This window comes from Balaenoptera physalus (genome assembly GCF_965194825.1).
Source record: "Balaenoptera physalus genome assembly, chromosome: 1".
NCBI lineage: Eukaryota > Metazoa > Chordata > Mammalia > Artiodactyla > Balaenopteridae > Balaenoptera > Balaenoptera physalus.
This window is the reverse complement of record NC_138882.1, coordinates 118113752-118136242: the sequence shown is the minus strand read 5'-3', so window position 1 is coordinate 118136242 and position 22491 is coordinate 118113752. Positions and strand designations below refer to the sequence as shown.

The window sequence follows — 22491 nt, the reverse complement described above, 5'->3', positions numbered from 1 at the left end:
GGAAACAAAGGAGCAGAGCCAATTATTCAACATGTGAGAAAATGATGGACCAGAAGACTGTATAAAGAGATCAAAGACTCACCTTGCCAAGGGGGTTATGTGGAGTATTTAGTATTATAGCTTTAGTTTTGGAATTAAATTTGCTTGCCAGTTCTTGAGGATCTAATGTCCAGTCAGAACTAGACCATTTTTTCCCATCAAGAGGTTTCTAAGCATGAAGAATGAAGATGTGATTTAATTCAGTTAATTCATGTTTGCTGTCCTACAAATAAATAACCTAACAAGGAAAAAAAAGTAGAGAAAGGCATGGCAAAGGTAACTGAAGAGATGACAAACAAAGAAAAGAAATAGAAGTAACTAAGCTTTACTCTGCCTTAAGAGCCCAACAGGATGTGAGTTCCATGCTCATACCTGTTAATTGGAAACATGAACTCTGTCAACATTAACGGCTGTGAAAGTGCCTATATTCCTTCAAAGGAGCCAGCTGTAACTATGGTTAACACATCTGGTACTATAAGGCTAATAGAAGATTCTGTGATTCACCTTGTATCACTTATTTTGATGAAAATTTTAAAAAGACAATGGTACTATACTGTATTCCTAAAGATAAAAGCAGAATTAAAAAAAAATTACTTCATTCAGAATTCAATAAGCATTTATTGAGCACCCAGCATATACCCTGCACTGTTAGTCACTGGGGACCAGAGCTGTAAAAGTGAGTCAGAAATGGTTTCTGACCTGGTGGTGCTCAGTCAGTAGGGGAGACACATAACCACAAAAAATAGTATTACATACAATGTAGACGCTGATACAACAGACAGACGCGCAAACACAAGATAAAGTAATAAAAGATCCCCCCTTAAAATTGTTACCTTCAGTCATAGTAGAGATATATAGTAAATCCCAAAGTGTTATCAAAGTAGGAACTTTATTGGCAACAAAGTAATGGTATTTACAAAACTTCTTAAAACATGTGAGTCATAGGGGCAAACTTACAGATCTCAGGGGAATAAAAATAGGTATTGCTCCAGCCATTCTCACCATGGGCTCATAGCAGTCATAGAAAGGCACTATCACTATGACCTGGAATAAAACCAAATAACACAACATATCAATCATTAATCCATTTAACAAATATTGTGTACCTACTATGTGCAAGGCACTATACTATATGCTGAGATGCAGTAGTGTAGAAAGCAGGCTATGTCTTCACACATCTGAGTGAAAAAGACCTTGGGGATAAACTTGTCGGGATCCTTAACTGGAGCCCTTGATCTCTTAGGGAGATCTGTGGATAGGCTTGCAGTGGGACCCTTGGAATTGTATGTAAAATTTTCTACATGCATAGGTATATTTTTCTGGGGAAAATATACCTATTTAATAGGTATATTTAATTTAAATATATTTAATTTAATTTAATATATTTAAATTAAATATAATTTAAATATTAATAATATATAATATTATATAAAATATATTTTATATTAAATATAATTTAAATATTAAACATAATTGTTTAATATTTATATTAATTAGTATAATTAATAATTATATTAATAATATAATTATTAAATATAATTTAAATATTAATATAATAGAATATAATATATAATAATTTAATATATTTAAATTAAATATATTTATATTTAATTTAAATATATTTAATTTAATTTAAATATACTGAATTTAAATATACCTATTTAAATATACCTATATAAAATTTTCTACATGCATAGGTATATTTTTTCTGGGGTCACAGCTCTCATCACATTCTCAAAGGGATGTTCCAGCCAAAAACATTGAGTTTAAATTTCAAATTAGAAAATAAATGATCAGTGGCAGAGCAAGACCATAAGGAAAGAAAGCACTGCAACTGATGCTCTCCGCTGTGGAGTACTAATTTATAAGTATTATCCTGAGAGTAAAGACGTTTGTCGCTTCTCAAAAGCATCCCCAAACAAAGAGCGTATGCAGGTAGACAGTTAGGATGCTACTGCTAATGTCTGATAACCACAATTTCCCTCCAGATGACTTACATCTGGATCCTTTTTTCCTAGCCCCTTAGGATATACTCCCTGTTCCTTTGCTCCTACAGGCTCTCTCTCAATCACTCATGGCCTGGCTTTCAGGTCAGTGGGCCAGACTAACCTGTCCCGTCGGTATTCCTTCAGCAGTATGCCAGCCTGGACCTAGCATCCCTAACTTTTTGCTTTTCTATAAGGAGAGTTTGAACACATAATTTATATCCATTGTACACATTTGATTTTTCTATCCTTTTTAAACTTAGAAATATTTCACAAAAATTTTAATATTATTTAGTTTTAACACTTATTATTTTAAAGGCTATTTGAGAGTCTATTGAATTCTAGAATAATTTTGTTATAGTTTGCTTGTATAAATAACAGTGCAATGTTCACTTGTGACTATGCATAGTATCTCCATTTTAAAATCATTTGCTGAATAAATTCACATGATTGCTACTGCTAGACTAAAGGGTATAAACATGTTTTATGGTACTTTATATATATAGTCAAACTGCTTGTGAAAAATCTGGCAACAATTCATAATTTTACAAGTCTACACTAAACTGCCACATTTAAGTTTGTGTTGGTTAAATTCATGGTACCTAATTATCACCTTAAATTTGCACTTTTTACTGCTTGTACTTCTTTTTCAAGGTCTTTCTCATTGGAGTCATAGGAGGTCCTTACATTCTAAAGCCCCTTTGTTTGTACTAGTCATCCAACTCACACTGAGTAGTTCCTATACAATGTGCTATGTTAGTTGTTGGGTACTGTGCAGGACAAAGAAATGAGCCAGGAATGAATCTTTTCCTCAAGTTCTTAATTAGACTATGAAATTCTTAGGGACTAAGATGACCCATCTTTGTAGCCCTGGTGAGAAACAGTGCCTGGTATGAAGTGAGAGCTCAATGAAGGAAAGTAAATTGGGAAGGCAGTGAGGTGGAAATGAAGAATATACTTAACACTCTTCCCTGAAATATCCTTATTTTTACAATGGAAATAATTCCCCTCTCTTTTTGAGGAATATTTACTGAGCACTCACTATTTCAGGTGCTAGCTCTATAGCGATAAACTAGTTCTCCTGGAACTTACATTCTCCTGCAAGACATTTATAATAAATAAGAAAACAAGGAAGTAAATCAGCTAATTTCAGATAGTAATAAATACTATAAGGAAAATAATAGGTCAATATGATGGAAAGTGGTGTGTGAGGTTTCAAAATATTAGATAAGATGATCAGGGAAGAAAGAATAGAGGAAAGAGGGTCAAGAGCTGAGCCTTGGGACACACCAACAAAGTGCAGAGAAGGAGGAAGCAACAAAGGAGTAACAACACCAAAGTCTCAGATAAAACTTCCAACTATTTTATAGGAATAAAGGAGATTACGTATATGAAAGTATGACTGTACTTCCTTACCATGTCTCCTTAAGTAGCTTATTGTTTGGCGTAGTAGAGTGAATTGAGATGTAAAAGGATAATGTAACACAAAGTAACAGGTACCTTTCATAAAGGAGATACAGATAAAGTGCGGGGAGAGTTCAAAGAAAGGAATTAACAATACAGATCACAGCAAATATTCATTCTTCACACCCAGCTTAACCAACACCTCTCTAGAGCTTTCCAGACCTATATTAGCAGAGTTGATCACTTCTTCCTCTTGTCACCATGGTAACTTATACATTCCCCACCACCGCCTATAGCATTGCATTCCTCCTCATCTGTTTACAAGTCTATATCCTCTACTAAACAGGGAACCCCTTCCACGCAGAAACAGTCTTTTAAAAATCTCTCCCACAATGTCTAGCGTATTCTCAATAAATTCTGAATAGATGAAAGAGGTGAGGAAATACTGAAGCAGGGGTATTGGAATGATAAGGGGGAATTAGGGGCAGAGCTGACTGAGGTCAGTGCCAAAGTGGGTTTTATATCACATCACTAAATGAAGAAATCACTCAGCCTTCTTGTTATACATCTCTCACACGGTGCTGCTAACAACACAGGGTACAAAAAGACAGGGACCAAATACTTATTGACTGAGTTCAGATTAAAGGTTATTTTAGCAGTGAAAACTAAGATTCATTTTCCCACATCACTGCTAGCCCCTTTTACCTTCCCTTATCTAAATAGACTGTAAATATAAGAATAAATGACATGCAACAAAATGGATGACTCTCACAGACAAAATGATAAATGAGAGAAGCCAGACTCAAGAGTACATACTGCATGATTGTATTATATCAAGTTAAAGAGCTGACAAAATGAACCTATGGTGACAGAACACAGAAGAGTGGTTACCTCTGGAAGAATATAGACTACGAAGGGGCAAAAGGGAACCTTCTCGGTTGCTGGAAATGTACTACATCTTCATCTGGTTTGTGGTTACATGGAGACATACATATATATACATGTAAACATTTACTAAGTTGTACTTAACATTTGTGAACTTGACTGCACATACATTATACTTCAAAAATAATTCAAATAAAAAAGAGCGTAGGGCTTCCCTGGTGGCGTAGTGGTTGAGAGTCTGCCTGCCAGTGCGGGGGACGCGGGTTCGAGCCCTGGTCTGGGAGGATCCCACGTGCCGCGGAGCGGCTGGGCCCGTGAGCCACAATTGCTGAGCCTGCGCGTCTGGAGCCTGTGCTCCGCAACAGGAGAGGCCGCGATGGTGAGAGGCCCGCGCACCGCGATGAAGAGTGGTCCCCACTTGCCGCAGCTAGGGAAGGCCCTCGCACGGGGATGAGGACCCAACACAGCCAAAAATAAATAAATAAATAAATAAAAAAGAACGTGAATTTCTTTAAAAAAAAAAAAAAAAAAGAGCGTAAAATAAGTAAAAATAAAAGCAGGACAAATGATAGTGATTAATATAGGCAACATGATAATGTTAATATACTTACTTCATCTCCCTCATCAATTAATCCTTGAATGGCATTAAAAAGAGATCCATATGCTCCTACTGTCACAAGGATTTCTTTATTTGGATTTATTTGATTTTGATAAAACTTTTCATATAGGCAGGACAGAGCTTTCACAAGTGATGGATGACCCTGTTGAGTAAAAAGAAGAACAAAACCTTGAACTTAATTATGGGACCTACTTCTCTGAGATAGTTTGGCTCTAAAATGTAAGAATTTTTAACATCTGGGTTTAATAATTTTCCAATTTTTATTTTTAAATGGCAATAAATTAAAAAAATTTTTTTCCCATTTTCAGAGGGTTCCTGCATGAATGGTCGTGAAGACTTGTGGTGAGTTTTTTTTTTAGTAGAATCTATGAAATCTCTGGATATCCTAGGCATTCCGCCACAGAAAGATGGAGGTTGTGCTGAGGTAGAGAGAAAGAAAGTAACTAGTTGGAAATAGAGAATATTAAGTAAGAAACCAGTGCTGAGGCTGCATAAGTTTGAAAGGGAGAGAAAACACGTCTAAAGTGAATATTCTCCTTCCCTGCTTGTCGTAGGACCCCATCCTGGAACAACGGTAAAGGAAGGGCCAAGACAGGACTGTGGAGAAGCTGGAAGTAGGGGACAGCTCACCCTAGGAGATAAGGGTAAGGGTGGGTGTTCCTCTGGTTACCAAGTTGGGACAGTTGGTTCCAGAAAGCCAATTACGGAGAAGTGATAGAAGTACATTCACGCACAATACAATATAAAATACAAGCTCACACCCCACATAGTCCTCATATACTTACAAAACCCCGTGTGTACTGATTCAGACTATCAATTGCTGCAATCTTTGATAATTCTTCCTTTACATATACAGGAGGGGATATATCTGGAAGGCCTTGGCCAAGATTCACAACAGAGGGGTCTGCAGCCAACTTGGTAAATTCAATCCTAAGATAAAAAATACTAATATTAGTAAGTATTAAAATTACAAAGTTAGCTTTTTATACCTCATAGTCTTTGAAAACTGAAAAATAAGACTTAGTTTAGTCTTACAGATCAAAAAAAAATTAATGAATTCACGACAAGAATTTTACCATCTACAAAATGACTTTACCTGGAAAAATGATGGCTGAACTGATGAACTTAACGTTTCTTACAAATCTCAGTTCCATGATACCCATATTTTAATCATATATATATTTTTCTCAACCATCTGCTGCTAGGTTCTCTTATCAACCATTAGAAAGGAGCGCTAATAGGAAAAGTTGATGGATTAGAAGGTAAGTTCCACAAGGGCATCCACCCAATCTGTCATTTTCTCTGTCCATTTCCAGTGCCTAGCTCAGGACCTGGCACATTTGCTAAGTGAATAAATCAGTGTATGAATCATTATTTCCTTCCATTTCCACTGAATGGATGAATTAAAATAAGTGGTTTTATTTATAGACTATAGATAAAGCTAAAAATTCCCAAATAAGGATATAAACATGTGGAGGAAAAAAACTTCACCCAATGATTATTGTTTATTCTAAGTTACTCACCACACATTGCTATCAAGGCCTTCAATTCGTTTTGCATTTTTGAATTTCAAAGACATTTTCTGAAAGATATAAATATTGAAAGGGTTTTAAAATTTCTTTAATCAAAACAAAAATGCCAGAAAATCATGGGTAACTCTTGCTTTTCCCTATGGGCACCATGGAAAAAGCAGCACTGTAGAGATAAATTCTAGACGCCAATAAAAAGTTCCGAAGAGGAATTCATCTCCCACCTACTGCTCTAAGGAGTGTTCTTCCTTATGAACCTTAGATGTTTATCTTCTCACATAAGAACAAAAATATCACCCTAGCCTAAAAAATAAATCAATTTAAAGGCCTGTAATATACTGAAGAGAACAATAATGATACTAAAAAATGTCAGTTTAAAGAAATATCTTGAGGGGACTTCCCTGGTGGTGCAGTGGATAAGACTCTGCACTCCCAATGCAGGGGGCCCGGGTTTGATCCTGGTTGGGGAACTAGATCCCACATGCATGTTGCAACTAAAAATCCCGCATACCGCAGCTAAGAGTTTGCATGCCACAACTAAGGAGCCCACGTACCACAATTAAGGAGCCAGCGAGCTGCAACTAAGGAGCCTGTGAGCCGCAACTAAGACCCGGTGCAACAAAACATATAAATAAATAAATAAATGAATAAATAAATAAATAAATAAATAAATAATCTTGACTCATGCTGTGAAGATCATTTGAGGTCAGGTGTACTAACAGTTTCACAATTAAGTTCCTTGTATGGCATACAGGAAGCACCAAAACAAATGGTTTTAAAACTACTTAATAAGGAGTTCTAAATAATAATAATAGTAGGTAACATTATTGGGTACTAAGTATGTACCAGGCACTGTTCTAAGTGTCTTAAATAATTAACTCATTTAATATTTACAACAACTCTATGTAGTGGTTCTATTATGAGCCATAATTTACACATGAGGAAAGTGAGGTACACAGAGGATAAGATCATGTAACTTTACATCTGCCCAATTCACGAAAGCTAGTAGCATTTAAACCCAAACAGATTCAACTCAGGATGTGAACCCAGGTAGTGTGACTTCAGAACACATATTCAGTACTGTTTCCGCATACTGTTTTTTACTTAACAAGACCTTTGATTACTAGAATGCTGTCTCTTAAAAAAGTATATTAGACATTTAGGTCAGGTCTACTCACATCAAGCAAGTTAGGGCTGGGGTATAAAAATATTAAAAGCTAAAATTATGGAAGAGCATGCAATTTTTTAGTTCTTTAGAGCCTAAAATTAAGTTTATATTATCTCTCAAAAGCACTGAATTAGTTTTGGGTTCATTGTTGCCAAGCTGCTGGAAATTAAAAAAAAAAAAAAGATTGGCAGCATTTTTGCAAAGATTTTCCTAATAGAAAATTAAAGTAATTTTAATTCCATCTGGGAGGGAGATAATGATAATGGTTATTATTAAACAGACCATTGTTCTCACTCTATTCCCAATAATGGAACCAAGAAAAATATCTTTTTACTCTCATATTTTTAATCTTTGAAACTCCAGTGAAGTAAATCACACGCAAATTCTCCAGAGGTTAATGTGCCTTCCAGAACAGCCTAATGATTAAATGCCCACCTGAACATGATGCTGTTATAGAGACTACAATTATAAAACTAAAAGTCTGAGAAAGATAGAAAAGTTATTCTAACAGTTGTTCTTTGTCATCTCTAAAACATATTTAAAGTTAATGATTCATTTAATCTATGACTACAAACACAAAGTAGAAATTCATATATAAAAGTGAGCATAGTCTACAGTAGATAATTTAGACACAAAGTCCAATTTCACCTAAAATATTTAGATAATTGTGGTCAAAATGCATTTTTCAGATTTAATTTTCTTTAACATTTGTGAAAGAATGTTAGATGAGCCTCTTCTCCCACGACTCTCTGTGCCTCTGTTCCTTCCCACTGTATGCCTCAACCATTCTGACCTGTTAAATATGCTATAAGTCTTCTCTCACAAGCTCCGTATGTGATCCTTCCCTTACCCAAAAGGTCTTTCTACACCAATGTTCCTCAGCCTTTTCTTTTTGTCACCACCGTGCACCCCCTCTCCCAACCATGGAGACTTTCCAGACATTTTTTCTAATCATGTCTCCCCCGCTCCCTCATTAAATATTAAGGAATAAGATTTTGTCGGATAGAGTTGAGCTTTGGATGATCACAAAACATTGTAATAACCAAGATTTATTTCACCTGCCAAGCACCAGTTTCTCCCTCTTGGGGGCAATAATGCCCTTGTTAAGAATGCATGTTCTGCATTCGATCTAAGCCCTGGTCTCCACAACCTCGTCCCTTCACTTGGCTAACTCCTATTCCACCTGCCACCTTCAGTTCTCAAGTTAGACTTCATTTCCTCCAGAGAGCCTTCTCTGATTCCCCAAGTCATGGTTAGATGCTCCTCCTATGTGTTCCTATGACATGAAGCATTTCCAGCATTTACTACATAACATCGTCTTTTTTTCTGTTTATTTGTCTGTATTCTACCTTAGACTATAAGCTCTATGAGGACTATTTCTAGGTTGTTTACTGTTCACTGACTGTGTATTAATCGGATTTCTCCAGAGAAACTGAACCAATCGGATGTGCATATATATATATATATATATATATATATATATATATATATATATATATACAGAGAGAGAGAGAGAGAGAGAGAGAGAGAGAGAGAGAGGGATTTATTTCTAGGAATTGGCTCATGAGATTTGTGGCAGCTGGCAAGTTCAAAATCTGCAGAGCTCCAGCAGGCTGGAGACCCAAGGAAGAGCTCATGTTGCAGCTCGAGTCTGAAGGCAGTGTGGAGGCAGAATTCCCTCTTCCTGGGGGAACCTCCGTCTTTTTTTTCTCTTACAGCCTTTAGCTGACTGAATCAAGGCCACCCACATTATGGAGGGTAATCTGCTTTACTTAAAGTCTACTGATTGAAACGTTAATCTCACCTGAAAAATATCTTCACAGAAACAATCTAGACTGGTGTTTGACCAAACATCTGGGTAGTGTGGCCTAGGCAAATTGACAGATAAAATTAACCATCAGAGTGTCCAACACACAGTACTATGCCTAGCACATAGCAAGCTTTTAATAAATATCTGATGAATGAATGAAAAAAACGCACACATTAGGAGTGAACTTATGGCGTCAGCTACCTTAAGTTAATGCTTCAGTAACACATGACCCCAAAGTCTTGGTTGCTTAAAATCATAAGGGGTTATTTGCTTCTCGTGCTACATATTCACTGAAAGTTAGCTGTTGCTCTGTTCCATGTCACTCTAACTCTTGAGACACAGGCTGATGAAATAGCCTCTATCTGGAATATGGCTAGTTTCATGGCAGAAGGAAAAAATTCTTAAAAAGTTTCTGCTTAGATGCAGACACATCACTTCTACTCACATTTTATTGGCCAAAGCAACTTCATGACTAAGCCTGACACCAACATGGCAGAAATGAAGTCTGGAGTTATAATGAGATGCGTGGTTATTATGGGTTCAATTGTGCCCCCCCGCACATTCTTATGTTGAAGTCTTAACATCCAGTACTTCAGAATGCGACCTTATTTGGAAATAGGTTCATTGCAGATGTAATTAGTTAAGTTGAGGTCATTAGGGTGGGCCCTAATCCAATGTGAATGGTGTTCATATGAAAAAGGGAAATTTGGAGACAGACTGGCATACAGGGAGAATGTCATATGAAGATGAAGGCCAAAATCAGGGTGATGCTTCTAGAAGTCAAGAAACACCAAAGTTTGTCGGAAGCTGGGAGACACGCATGGGACAGATTCCTCCTCACAGCCGTCAGAAGGAACCAATCCTGCCAACACCTTGATCCTGGACTTCTAGCCTCCTAAACTGTGCGGTAATACATTTTTGTTGTTGAAACCACTCAATTTGTGCTACTTTGTTAAGGCAGCCCAAGGAAACGAAGATAGCAGTGAAATGTATAAGACATGCTATAATGCCCAAAGACATCAAGATTCAGCAGTAGCTGCAAATGCTCACTGTCTAAGAATTATTGTCCAGAGTAGATCCGGTATTAGGAAAAGAAAATAAACCTAAAATCCTATGGGGAATTAAACATGAGCCCCAAGTGTACAATGGAACATCTGTAGGGCCTGTATAATTTCTGGGCAGCTAACTCCATGAGGTAGCTTCTGTTCCCAGGTAGATTAACACCTGGCATACATATACTGAACTGCTATGTTATAAATGCAAAACTGCTCATGTACTAATAAGCAGCACCTTTTGTTGTTAATGTGAAGCTGAAAAAATACAGTTCTACAGAATCACCATTAAGTGCCACTCTTGGCAGAGATGAGAAAAAGCTTATTGTTATTGTCTTTAAAATGTTTACTGTACCTGTCAGAATAGCTATCATCAGGAACCTTCGTGCACTATTGGTGGGATTGTAAATTGGTGCAGCCACTATGGAAAATAGTATGGAGGTTCTTTAAAAAAATTAAAAATAGAACCACCATATGATCGAGTAATTTCACCTCTGAGTATTTACCCGAAGAAAACAAAGACACTAATTTGAAAAGATATATACACTCCAATGTTCACTGCCTCATTATTTACAAACAGCCAAGATAAGTGCCCATGGATAGACAAATGGATAAAGAAGATGTGATGTGTGTGTGTGTGTGTGTGTGTGTGTGTGTGTGTGTGTATATATATATATATATATACACACACATACACATACATAGAATATACTCAGCCATAAAAAAAAAAAACTTACCATTTTTAATAACATGGATGGATCTAGAGGGCCTTATGCTAAATGACATAAGTCAGACAGAGAAAGACAAATACTGTATGATCTCACTTATATGTGGACTCCAAAAAACAAAACAAACAAACAAAACAAAATGAAAACAGATTCACAGATACAGAGAACAAATGAGTGGTTGCCAGAAGGGAGGGGGCGTGAAATAGCTGAACGGGGATTAAGAGGAACAAACCTCCAGTTATGTAAAAAATAAATCATAAGGATGTAATGTACAGCATAAGGAATATGGTCAACAATATTGTAATAACTTTGTATGGGGACAGACGGTTACTAGACTTATTGTTGTGATAATTTCATAATGTATACAAACGTCAAATCGTTATGTAATACACTTGAAACTAACATAATATTGTATGTCAAATACATTTCGACTTAAAAAAAAATGTTTACTGCAATGGTACTGGAACAGGAAAGTCTGGAAAGAAGAAAAAAATGTTACCCATTATCCTAAGACTCAAACATCCTCAAGTTTCAGTTGTATATAATTTGAGGGCCCTACCTGATTGACCTGATGCATCTAGATGGGATAGGACAAGTGTAGAAAAAACCCAAATGGTGAGCTGAAGCTGGGGAAATCAAGGCTGTCAATATCTGTGAATCACAGGGTATGAGTCAAGTATAAAAAAGATAAAGAATGCAAGAAAAGGCCAGAAACAGAACTTACAAAGCTAATTTTTTGAGAGATGAAGACAATAACCAGGCATGAGAAGCAGATGGACTGAAGTACTTCAAGACTAGGCTGGAGCAGAAAGGGAGCGCCCATGTAATGGGCATGCCTTTAATGTGGTGCCAGGCTGCTGGGGTAGCCTAAACATATATTATCTTTTAGATCTATGAATTAGGTATTTATAGTTGTAATCACATGTGATTTTAAAAAAAACTTTTGCCTTTTCTCTTGACGGAGTATCTTAAACATTTTATGAATTTTCTTAGTCATCATAAAATTTTCACTTTTAATTAGTAGGTAATATTTCAGGTTATGAATCACACCTTACTCCTTCATTCCCCTAGTTTGTGCATTTATTATTCAAGTGTTTGGCAGTTTTAGGTAGTATGTTTCTTCTGTATATTGTGTGGTCCCTGCTTTGCTTCCTTCAGTTTTAGTTTGATGTGGAAAGTGAATGTTTAAACAGATCTGTTTCAAAAAGAAACGTTGTGCCTCTTTCCCTTTGGAAAGGTGATGTATTGACACATTACCAGTTTGAGAGTCTGCTAGAAATTTGATAGTTCCCCAACCTGACTAAAAGGAAACTTTGTTATACTCTTTCCTAGCTTGGAGAGAGAGAAACAGACCAGTGCATAGATGCCTTTGAAGCTCCAAAACTATATGAATCAGATCTCTTCGTTGCACAGGCAGAAACTCAATCTCAACAGCTTAGGGAAAAAGAGGAATTTATTAGAAAGCTCATGTCACCATGAGAAGGTAAAAGGTGCAGCCAGCATCAAGGGTAACACTGAAACCAGAAACTTAAACCTCATCAGGGCTCTGCTTCATCTACTTTTCTATGCAATCTCTGTCTGCTTTTCTCCACATGAGACAAAACACAGTTATACCTCCTAATTTCACCACCATAGAGGGCCTGAGAGCTGCCTTCTCTGGTGCCAATTTCAAAAATTGTAGGGAAGGGCTCTGAATGGCTCCTCCCCCCCTCCCCAATTTAAAAAGTACTATATTAATATGCCTGTTAAGACTATAATGAAAAGATATTAGAGCAGTGTGAAGCAAGATCATGAGAGAAATAGAGATGTAGTCAACCAAGGATGCCATTTTTTTTGATGCTTTTTTTTTTTCAAATGTACTTACTACCCAATCAAAAAACAGTATAGACCTGACTCCACAATCTCCAGCCCCTCTAGATGTGCTCCCTGAGCTAGAACCTGTCACTGCCCCTGGAAGTATCTTTACAAATATACCAGCGCCTAACAAAACATATGTTTGGAATGGGGAAAAGAGCATTTTCCAGAAAGATAGGAGGAACTGCTGTCCTTAGAAAAAGGGAGGGGGTCCCAGGTCACAGCAGACTATGAAAGTCCATCTAAATGGGAAGGCTGATAGGGAGAGGGGTGTAGACACCCTACTTCTATGGCAGAGCTGAAGGTATGCAGTGTAAATTTCTATGTCTGGAACAGAGAGCCAGGGAAGAGGTGAATGGAGAACCAAATTCTAAGGCAGGGGTGAAATTAAGTTTCCTCCTATATACCAATGCATTGATTGCAGTATCTCCCTTATATTCGAACCACATTGGCTTTCATTCACTCATGGAACAAATATTTATTGAATACTTATTTTATACAAGGCACTTTTCTTCTTGGGATACATCAGTGAGCAAAACAGACTAAAATTCTCTATTCTCATTGAGCCTTTCTTCTTTCTATGCCTTAGACACTCCAGGTTTGTTCCCATCTGTCATGGATTATATTACTCTGTATAATTATTCACCCCTCTTTTTCGGAAGGAGTGACTTTGAGATTGGACGTGTGATTTACTCTGGTCAGTGGAATGTGAGTGAATGTGACATATGGTCCAGGAGAAACTTTAAAAGCTGTTGCATGGTTTGGCTCAGCCTCTGGTTCTTCTCTCCTCTACTGTGCGAAGACCATGTCTCAGGTAGGGGTTACATTTTTACCTTAGATCCTGAAATTTAAAAAGACACACAAAGTGTAGCTGCAACCTGCAGCAAAGCCACAGCTGACTTATAGCCTACATAAAACCTGAGTGAGAATGGGAAGGTTACTGTTATAAGAAGGTAAGATTTGGTGGCTTTTGTTACAGCAGCAGAGCTGACTGATATAAAAGCTTCTGCAATTGCTGTGTCCTCTGCCTAGAATGCCCTCTCTTAGGTCTTCATGTGGCTGGTTCCTTATGTCCTTCTATTCGATATGCTCTCTATTCAAATAGAACCTCCTCAGAGAGGGCTGCCAAAACTATATGCCCTCACGTTACTCACCCCCTCTCTCCCACTAGTACCACCAATGGTTTTAGCAGTTTTCTCTATTTCATTTTCTTAGGACATTCACAACTACCTAAAATTATTTTAACTTGTAAATGATCTGTCTCTCACTAAAATGAAAACCTCAGAAAACAAGACTTGTGCTGCTCATTGCTGTTATCTCCGGTATCTAAAATCATGTATGAAAGGTAATGTGTTCAAAAGTATTTTTTGAACATATGAATGAAATCCTACCTCTTTAATTATCCTCATGTTGAATTATTTCAATGGCATTCTGCTTCTAATCCATCCTTTGCAGTGCTCCAGAGCTAGACACTTAAAACACAGACTGGGGGATGCTATTAGCTTGCTCTAAAATCTCCAGAGACTCTCCTCAGTCCACGAAATGTAACTCAAATTCGAACCTGGCACTCAAGGCTCTTAATCTCCTTTCAGCCTTCTCTCGCTCTGTGCTGCTGCCTCATATACAGTGACTCAACAGCATAGGACCACTTGCCACTCTCTAATTACCTTCAGTGCGTTTCTGTTTCCGATGCTTTTATTCAAGTTCTTCCCTCTGTTTGAGATGATCTTCTCCATAATCCCCACTGTGGTTGGCTCAGAAATGACCTCCCCAAAAAACATCTGCATCTTATCCCTGAAACCTGTGAATGTTACCTTATAGGGCAATATATAGCCTTATATCCTTGCAGATGTGATTAAATTAAGGATCTTGAGATGAGGAGATAATTTTGGATTATCCAGGTGGGCCCTAAATTTAATCACAGGTATCCATATAAGAGGGAGGCAGAGAGAGAGAGATTATATACACACAGAGAAGGCCATGTGAAGATGGAGCAGACAGTGATTTGAAGATGCTGGCAATGAAGATTAGAGTGATGTGGCCATAAGCCAAAGAATACCAGCAGCCGTCAGAAGCTGGAAGAGGCTGGACTGGATTCTCTCTAGAGCCTCTGGGGGGGACTCTGGGTGACAATGATGCATCAAGGTAGGTTCAATGTTTGTAACAGATACACCACTCAGGTGAGGGATGTTGATAATGAGAGAGGCTATGCATGTGAGGGCCAGGGGATACATGGGAACTCTGTAGGTTCTGCTCAATTTTGCTCTGAAGCTATAATGTTCTTTAAAAAAAAAGTTTATTAAAATTTTAAAAACTTAAAAAAAAAAAAAGAGCTGCCAGGGTATTGTGAAATCATGTTCTCTTTCTCCCTTTGGACAAAATGCTACTCAAGCAAGCAGACACTAATAGAATTATCTCACAGGTATTAGATGTTTTGTAAGGTATGGCTCTCCATTCAAAAAAGCAGACAAATTACATTCTTTTGCCACTAGATGGCACAGGAAAATAACAGAATGTTCCTGTAATGAAAAAACTGAAAGTGGAAATGCAAAGTAGGGATGTAGACTTAAAAGACTCAACAAAATATAAAACACTCATATACATGTTACCCAGATTCAATAATGATATCAAGATTTTGCCTCATTTGCTTCATCTCTCCTGCTTTTCCTTTTCTTTCTTTCTTTCCTTTTTTAATTGCTGAGTAATTTTAAAGCAAATCCTAGAACTTAAGTCATTTTGCCACTATATACTTGGCACATATCTCTAAAAAACATTGATATTCTCTTATATAACTTCAATGTCATCATCACAGCTTACTAACAATGATTCCTTGATATCATCTAATACCCAAGCTACAGTCATATTACTCTGAGTGTCTTTAAAAATATCTCTTTACATTTCTGTTGATTGGGTCAAGTTCCTAAACAAGGTCCATATATCATACTGGTGGTTAAGCCTCTTTCCACCCCAGAGCAGTCCCTCTGAAACACTACCCACCACCACTTTTCCCCTGTGCTGACTTGTTGAAGAAACCAAGTCAGGAATCTATCCTGTGGTTATGACCCACATTCTGGATTTGTTTGCTTTTCCAATTCGTTACATAACTTGGTCCTCAATCTACCATATCTCCTATAACTGGTCTGCACTTAACAGTCACTATATAGTATCCTTTCTTGAGTAGACAAAGCCAGACTTTTAGAATACCAGAGCTAGACACAGGTGAGAATGGTATTTTAGTTATGCCACTTATAAGCTGTGTGACCTTGGGCAAGTTACTAAACCTATTTAAGCCTCCACTGTTTCATTTGTAAAACAGGATTATAACAAATCATAACTTGAAGAATTTTGTAAATATAAAGTGACATAATAAGGGGATTAGATCAAGATGGCAGAGTAGGAGGACATGGAGATCACCTCCCCTAACAAACACATCAAAAATACATCTACAGGGGACTTCCCTGGTGGCGCAGTGGTTAAGAATCCACCTGCCAATGCAGGGACATGGGTTCGAGCCTTGGTCTGGGAAGATCCCACATGCCGTGGTGCAACTAAGCCCGTGTGCCATGACTACTGAGCCTGAGCCCTAGAGCCCGTGAGCCACAACTACTGAGCCCACGTGCCACAACTACTGAAGCCCGTGTGCCTAGAGCCCGTGCTCCACAACAACAGAAGCCACCGCAATGAGAAGCCTGTGCACAGCAAAAAAGAGTAGCCCCCGCTCACCACAGCTAGAGAAAGCCCACGCGCAACAACAAAGACCCAATGCAGCCAAAAAAAATAGATAAATAAAAATAAGTAAATAAATTTACAAAAAAAAAAGAATGCACAGACTGAATATAGCATAGTAAGATGTTTAAAAAAAAAATACATCTACATGTGGAATGATTCTCATGGAAGACTAACTGGAAACTGACAGAAGAACGCCTATACAACCAAAGCTGCAAGAAAAGATTTCCACGTAACTGGGTAGAATGGAAAAAAGGCTTAGGGTAGGGAGGTCCGCCACAGTGAGGGATCTGAAAGGTCTGAGAAAACCCTCACCCTGGGGAGCAAGCGGGTTGAGCCACAGATGGGGTGTCCTAGTCCCAGGGTCCTACATGGAGGAGACAAGCCCCCTGGCTGCTGGGACAATTGCTGGAACAGAGAGAACTGGAGAAGCCTAGACTTTACCTGTGAAGAGTACACGGGGGCTGGCCTGCCAATAAACAGGGCAGACAGAGCTCTGCACTGGTGGCTGCTGGCTCGCTACATTTCCCAATCCGAGCAGAAAGAACACCCCAGCCCCACCCACTCCACATCACAGCTTGGCACTAGATCTGGGGCAGACACGTCCTGGGAGAAGACTCGATCTAGGGACACAGAGATGGCCTAGGGGCCTGGGTTGTGGTCCAGCTGGAGTGGTGGCCGTTGTTAGCGCTTACTCCTGCAGTGCCTGGGAACCACCGTGACCAACATGATGAGGTCCCTTTCACAGACACATGAGTGTACCAGCTCCACCCACTCCACGCCAGAACTTGGCACTGGATCTTGGGCAGACAGGTCCTGGGAGAAGACTGCCACAGAGGCAGCCCAGATCTCTGGCAGCAGCACAGTCGTCTCATTTCTTACAGCCACAATGTCCTGGCCCCAGCCCCAGCCTGGTGAGTGCTTGGTCTGCCTACTCCACACCACAGCCTTGCACTAGATCAGGGATAACCACAACAGGGTTAGGGATGTGACTGGGTTGGGTCTGAGTGGAGCCACAGACACCTACTCAGGTGGTGCATCAGACCTCTGTGAGTGCACGAGCCAAACACTCAAGCAGAATGAAGCCTGATCAATCCAGAACCTCAGTGCTTCTGCTCCAAAAACTGGTGAGCAGACCCTACCACTGACAGGGTGGCGACAGCCACAGAGCAGACAGGAAGTCCTGCTTCATACCCTGCACAGGCTCTAGATCCTCCAACATCAACCACAACCCCTAACAAGGTGATAGCAGTCAGCACACCCTAAGGGAAGAGCTGGCTGGCATTCATATCAAAATCAGCCTTCGCACCAAAGACACTGGTTTGTGTCTTTGAAGGATATGCACAGTCTGCACAGGGATGCTCCAACATGAAAGCACCCCTACAAGACCACAATAGATAACCATTTCTCCCCAGTTCATAGAGAAAGAGAAAGTTAAGTCAAATGAAAAGGCAGAGGAGATTCTCCCAATTAAAAGAGCAAGAGAAAGCCCCTGAAAAAACTAAATAATGAAACATAATCAGTCTACCAGACACTGAGTTCAAAGAGTTATTAATAAAAATGCTGACTGAATTAAGAAAGAGAATTGATCTAAACACAGATTATTTCAACAAGGAACTAGAAACTATAAAGACCCAATTGAAAACAGATAATTGAATTTCTGAGATAAAAAGCACTCTAGGAATAATGAATAGCCATCTTAATGACACAAGAAATAATCTGGAAGATAAAATAAATCACCCAATCAGAACAACAGACAGAAAAACAAATGAAAAAAAAAAAAAAGAAAAAAAAGAAAGCAACATATGAGATCAATGGGATAATATAAAGTGTGCCAATCTATGTATAATAGGGGTTCCAGAAGGTGAAGAGAGAGAAGGGATTGAAAATGTATTTAAAGAAATTATGGCTGAAAAATTCCCAAATCTAAAGAAGGTAACAGATATCCAGGTATAGGAATCACAGAGAGTCCCCAACAAGAGGAACTCAAACAGACCTACAGTAAGACATAATTAAAATAGCAAAAGTAAAAGAGAGAATTCAAAAGGCAGCAAGGGAAAACCAAAGAATCATTTACAAGGGAACACCCATGAGACTATCAACTGGTAGAGGACCCAGAAAAACAAAACACAAAATGAAAGAGGGGTAATTGCAATACCACAGAGATTAAAAAAAAAAAAAAAAAAGAATACTGTGAACAATTATGTGCCAACAAACTGGACAACCTAGGAAAAATGGACAAATTTCTACACATACAGCTTGCCAAGAATGAGTCAAGAAGAAACAATTTAAACAGACCAATCACTAGAAGCAAAACAGAATCTGTAATTTAAAAAACTCCTCGCAAACAAAAGATCAGGACTCAATGGCTTCAATGGGGAATTCTACCAAACAAACAAAAAAAGAACTTATTTTTCTCAAAGTATTCCAAAAAACTGAAGAAGAGGGAAAACTCCCAAATTCACTCTACAAGGCCACCATTACCCTGATACAAAACCAGACAAGGACACTACAAAAAAAGAAAATTATTACAGGCCAATATCTTTGATGAATATAGAGGCAAAAATCCTCAACAAAAGATTAGCAAACCGAATCCAACAATACTTAAAGAGAATCATATACTATGATCAAGTTGGATTTATTCCAGTGTCACATGAATGGTTCAACATACACAAATCATTCAATGTGATACACCATATCAACAAAAGGAAACGCAAAAACTACATGTATTCTCAATAGATGCAGAAAAAGCATTTGACAGAATTCAATATCCATTCATGGTAAAAACTCTTGTCAAAGTGAGTATAGAGGGAACATATTTCAACATAATAAAGGCCACTTATGACAAACCCACAGCTAACATAATATTCAATGGTGAAAAGCTGAAAGCCTTCCCACTAAATTCAGGAACAAGACAAGGATGCCCACTTTCGCTGCTTTTATTTAACATAGTATTGGAAGTCCTAGACACAGCAATCAGACAAGAAAAAGAAATAAAAGGTATCCAAATTGGAAGGGAAGAGGTCAAACTGTCACTATTTGCAGATGACATGATACTCTATGTAGAGAACCATAAAGTCTCACACAAAACCCATTAGAACCAATAAATTAATTCAGCAAAGTTGCAGAATACAAGATTAATATACAGAAATCTATTGCTTTTCTATTCCCAATAAAATATCAGAAAGTGAAAGTAAAAAAAAAAATCCCATTTAAAATCACATAAAAACAAAACAAAACAAAACAAAAAACTTAGGAAGAAACTTAACTAAGGAGGGGAAAGATTTATACACTGAAAACTATAAAACACTGATACAGGAAATTGAAGATGATTCAATGAAATGAAAAGATATCCTGTGCTCTTGAGTTGGAAGAATTAATATTGTTAAAATGGCCATACTACCCAAAGCAACCTACAAATTTAATGTGATCTCTATCAAATTGCCCATGAAATTTTTCACAGAACTAGGATAAATAATCCTAAAATTTATAGGGATAGGGAGGGTGGGAGGGAGACGCAAGAGGGAGGGGATATGGGGATATATGTATACATATAGCTGATTCACTTTGTTATACAGCAGAAACTAACACACCATTGTAAAGCAATTATACTCCAATAAAGATGTTAAAAAAAAAATTTATAGGAGCCATAAGAGATCCAGAATTGCCAAAGCAATCCTGATGAAAAAGAACAAAGCAGTAGGCATAACCCTCCCAGACTTCAGACAATACTACAAACCTACAGTAATCTAAATAGCATGGTATTGGCACAAAAACAGACACCCACATTAATGGAACAGACTAGAGAGGCCAGGAATAAACCCACCCAGCTATGGTCAACTAATCTATGACAAAGTAGGCAAGAATATACATGGAGAAAAGATAATCTCTTCAATAAGTGGTGCTGGGAGAACTGGACAGACACATGTAAAACAGTAAGGTTAGAACATTCCCTCACACCATATACAAAAATAAACTCAAAACAGCTTAAAGACCTAAATGTAACATATAACATCATAAAACACCTAGAAGAGAACATATGTGAAACAGTCTTTGACATAAATTGTAGCAATATTTTCTTAATTAGCCTCCCAAGGCAAAAGAAATAAAGGAAAAAATAAGCAAATGGGACCTAATCAAACTTAAGTTTTTGCACAGCAAAGGAAACCATCAATGAAACATAAAGACAACCTACAGAATGGGAGAAAATTCCATTTACAATGGAAGGAACCCAAGCATCAACAGATGACTGGCATAAGAAGATACAGTATATATACAATGGAATATTACTCAGCCATAAAAAAGAATGAAATATTGCCATTTGCAGCAATGTGGATGGACCTAGAGAATATTATGCTTAGTAAAGTAGGTCATACAGAGAAAAACAAATACTATATGACAGCACTTATATGTGAATCTAAAAATACAAATGAATGTATATACAAAACAAAAACAGGCTTACAGACATAGAAAACAAACTTATGATTATCAAAGAGTGTGCAGGGGGAGGGAATTAGGAGTATGTGATTAACAGATACAAACTACTATACATAAAATAGATAAGCAACAAAGATTTACTGTATAACACATGGAACTATACCCAATATCTTATAGTAACCTATAATGAAATATAATCTGCAAAAAAACTGAATCACTATGCTATACACCTGAAACTAACATAATATTGTAAATTAACTATACTTCAATTTAAAAAAATAAAAAATAAAGTGAGATATTGAATAAAATGCCCAGCAATATGCCTGATACATAGACAGGCAAGCAGCTGCCCAGTGAAGGTCAGGTCTAGCTGATGACAAGGGATAATTTCAGTTTATGTAACAGAAATACCCATTCTAATAAAATAATTATAAAGTAGCTAAAAAATTATGTTTTTTGGACATTGCAGAATATGTGCAATATTATTTCTGTAAGTGATTAAGCAATACTTACAGCAGAAGTAGAGAGTCCAAGGATTTTTGAAGCACAAATTGTCTTCAGCAATTTAGGTCTACTGCTAAGGGTGCACAGTCTCCCCCGGGCCAAAAACATGCTACAGGACAAAAGAAAAAAATTTAAAGGGAGTAAGTATATACTTATATCACTATTAAACATTTATAGCTAGGTGATAGACCATAAACTTGTATAAAATAGAAATAAAATTTATTGATAGCTGAGTTTTCTTTCTATGATATAATCTCTCATCACTAGAATCATTCTAATCATTCTAATAGAATCCTCCTTATACAAATTTATGCATGTGTCGTTTTAAAGTAGAGATCTGTAAGGATATGGTGAATTTAAAAAACAAAGTTCTAATTTAGTCAAGAGCATTAAACTACAGGAAGTAAAAGTTCCATTCCTAGTAGGCATAAAATCCAGAATATTTCAGTCTAAGAACTACTTAAATTTCGGAATCATCTGGAGAAGTCAGTAGTAAAAACGCAATTTGCGACAGTAAATTAAAGTTGTTAGAAACAGGTTACTTAGAAAGCTGTTTGAAAAGGATTATAGTAGGTCCTTGATAAATATGAAGAATATATGAATGAATCTTCCCTTATTTTCTCAGGTGGTACTGCCCTCAACAATTCCAGAAGATAGCTAGGTAGCTGGAATCTTGAAATGGCTTGCTAAGAGGCATGAATCTGGATTACTTCTCTACTTGTAAGGAAATCATTATCAATCATGGGTCAAA

The 22491-nt window shown here is 37.5% G+C and overlaps 1 protein-coding gene across 16 annotated transcripts in view; it reads right to left on the bottom strand.

Moving 5' to 3' along the window:
* Window positions 1-22491, bottom strand: part of KYAT3 (kynurenine aminotransferase 3) — a 53478-nt gene that overhangs the window by 24361 nt on the left and 6626 nt on the right. For 13 of the 16 annotated variants that reach the window (XM_082477744.1, XM_082477743.1, XM_082477737.1 and 10 more), the window contains 6 exons: window positions 21750-21849; window positions 6456-6514; window positions 5718-5862; window positions 4925-5074; window positions 997-1083; window positions 83-208 (listed from right to left, as the gene is read on the bottom strand). In XM_082477744.1, coding sequence (XP_082333870.1) covers window positions 83-208; window positions 997-1083; window positions 4925-5074; window positions 5718-5862; window positions 6456-6514; window positions 21750-21848 — 666 coding nt within the window. In that variant the 5' untranslated portion in view covers window position 21849. Of the gene's footprint in view, window positions 1-82; window positions 209-996; window positions 1084-4924; window positions 5075-5717; window positions 5863-6455; window positions 6515-21749; window positions 21872-22491 lie in introns of those variants that run through there. The other 3 variants (XR_014268129.1, XM_082477740.1, XM_082477739.1) reach the window with 1 other exon arrangement.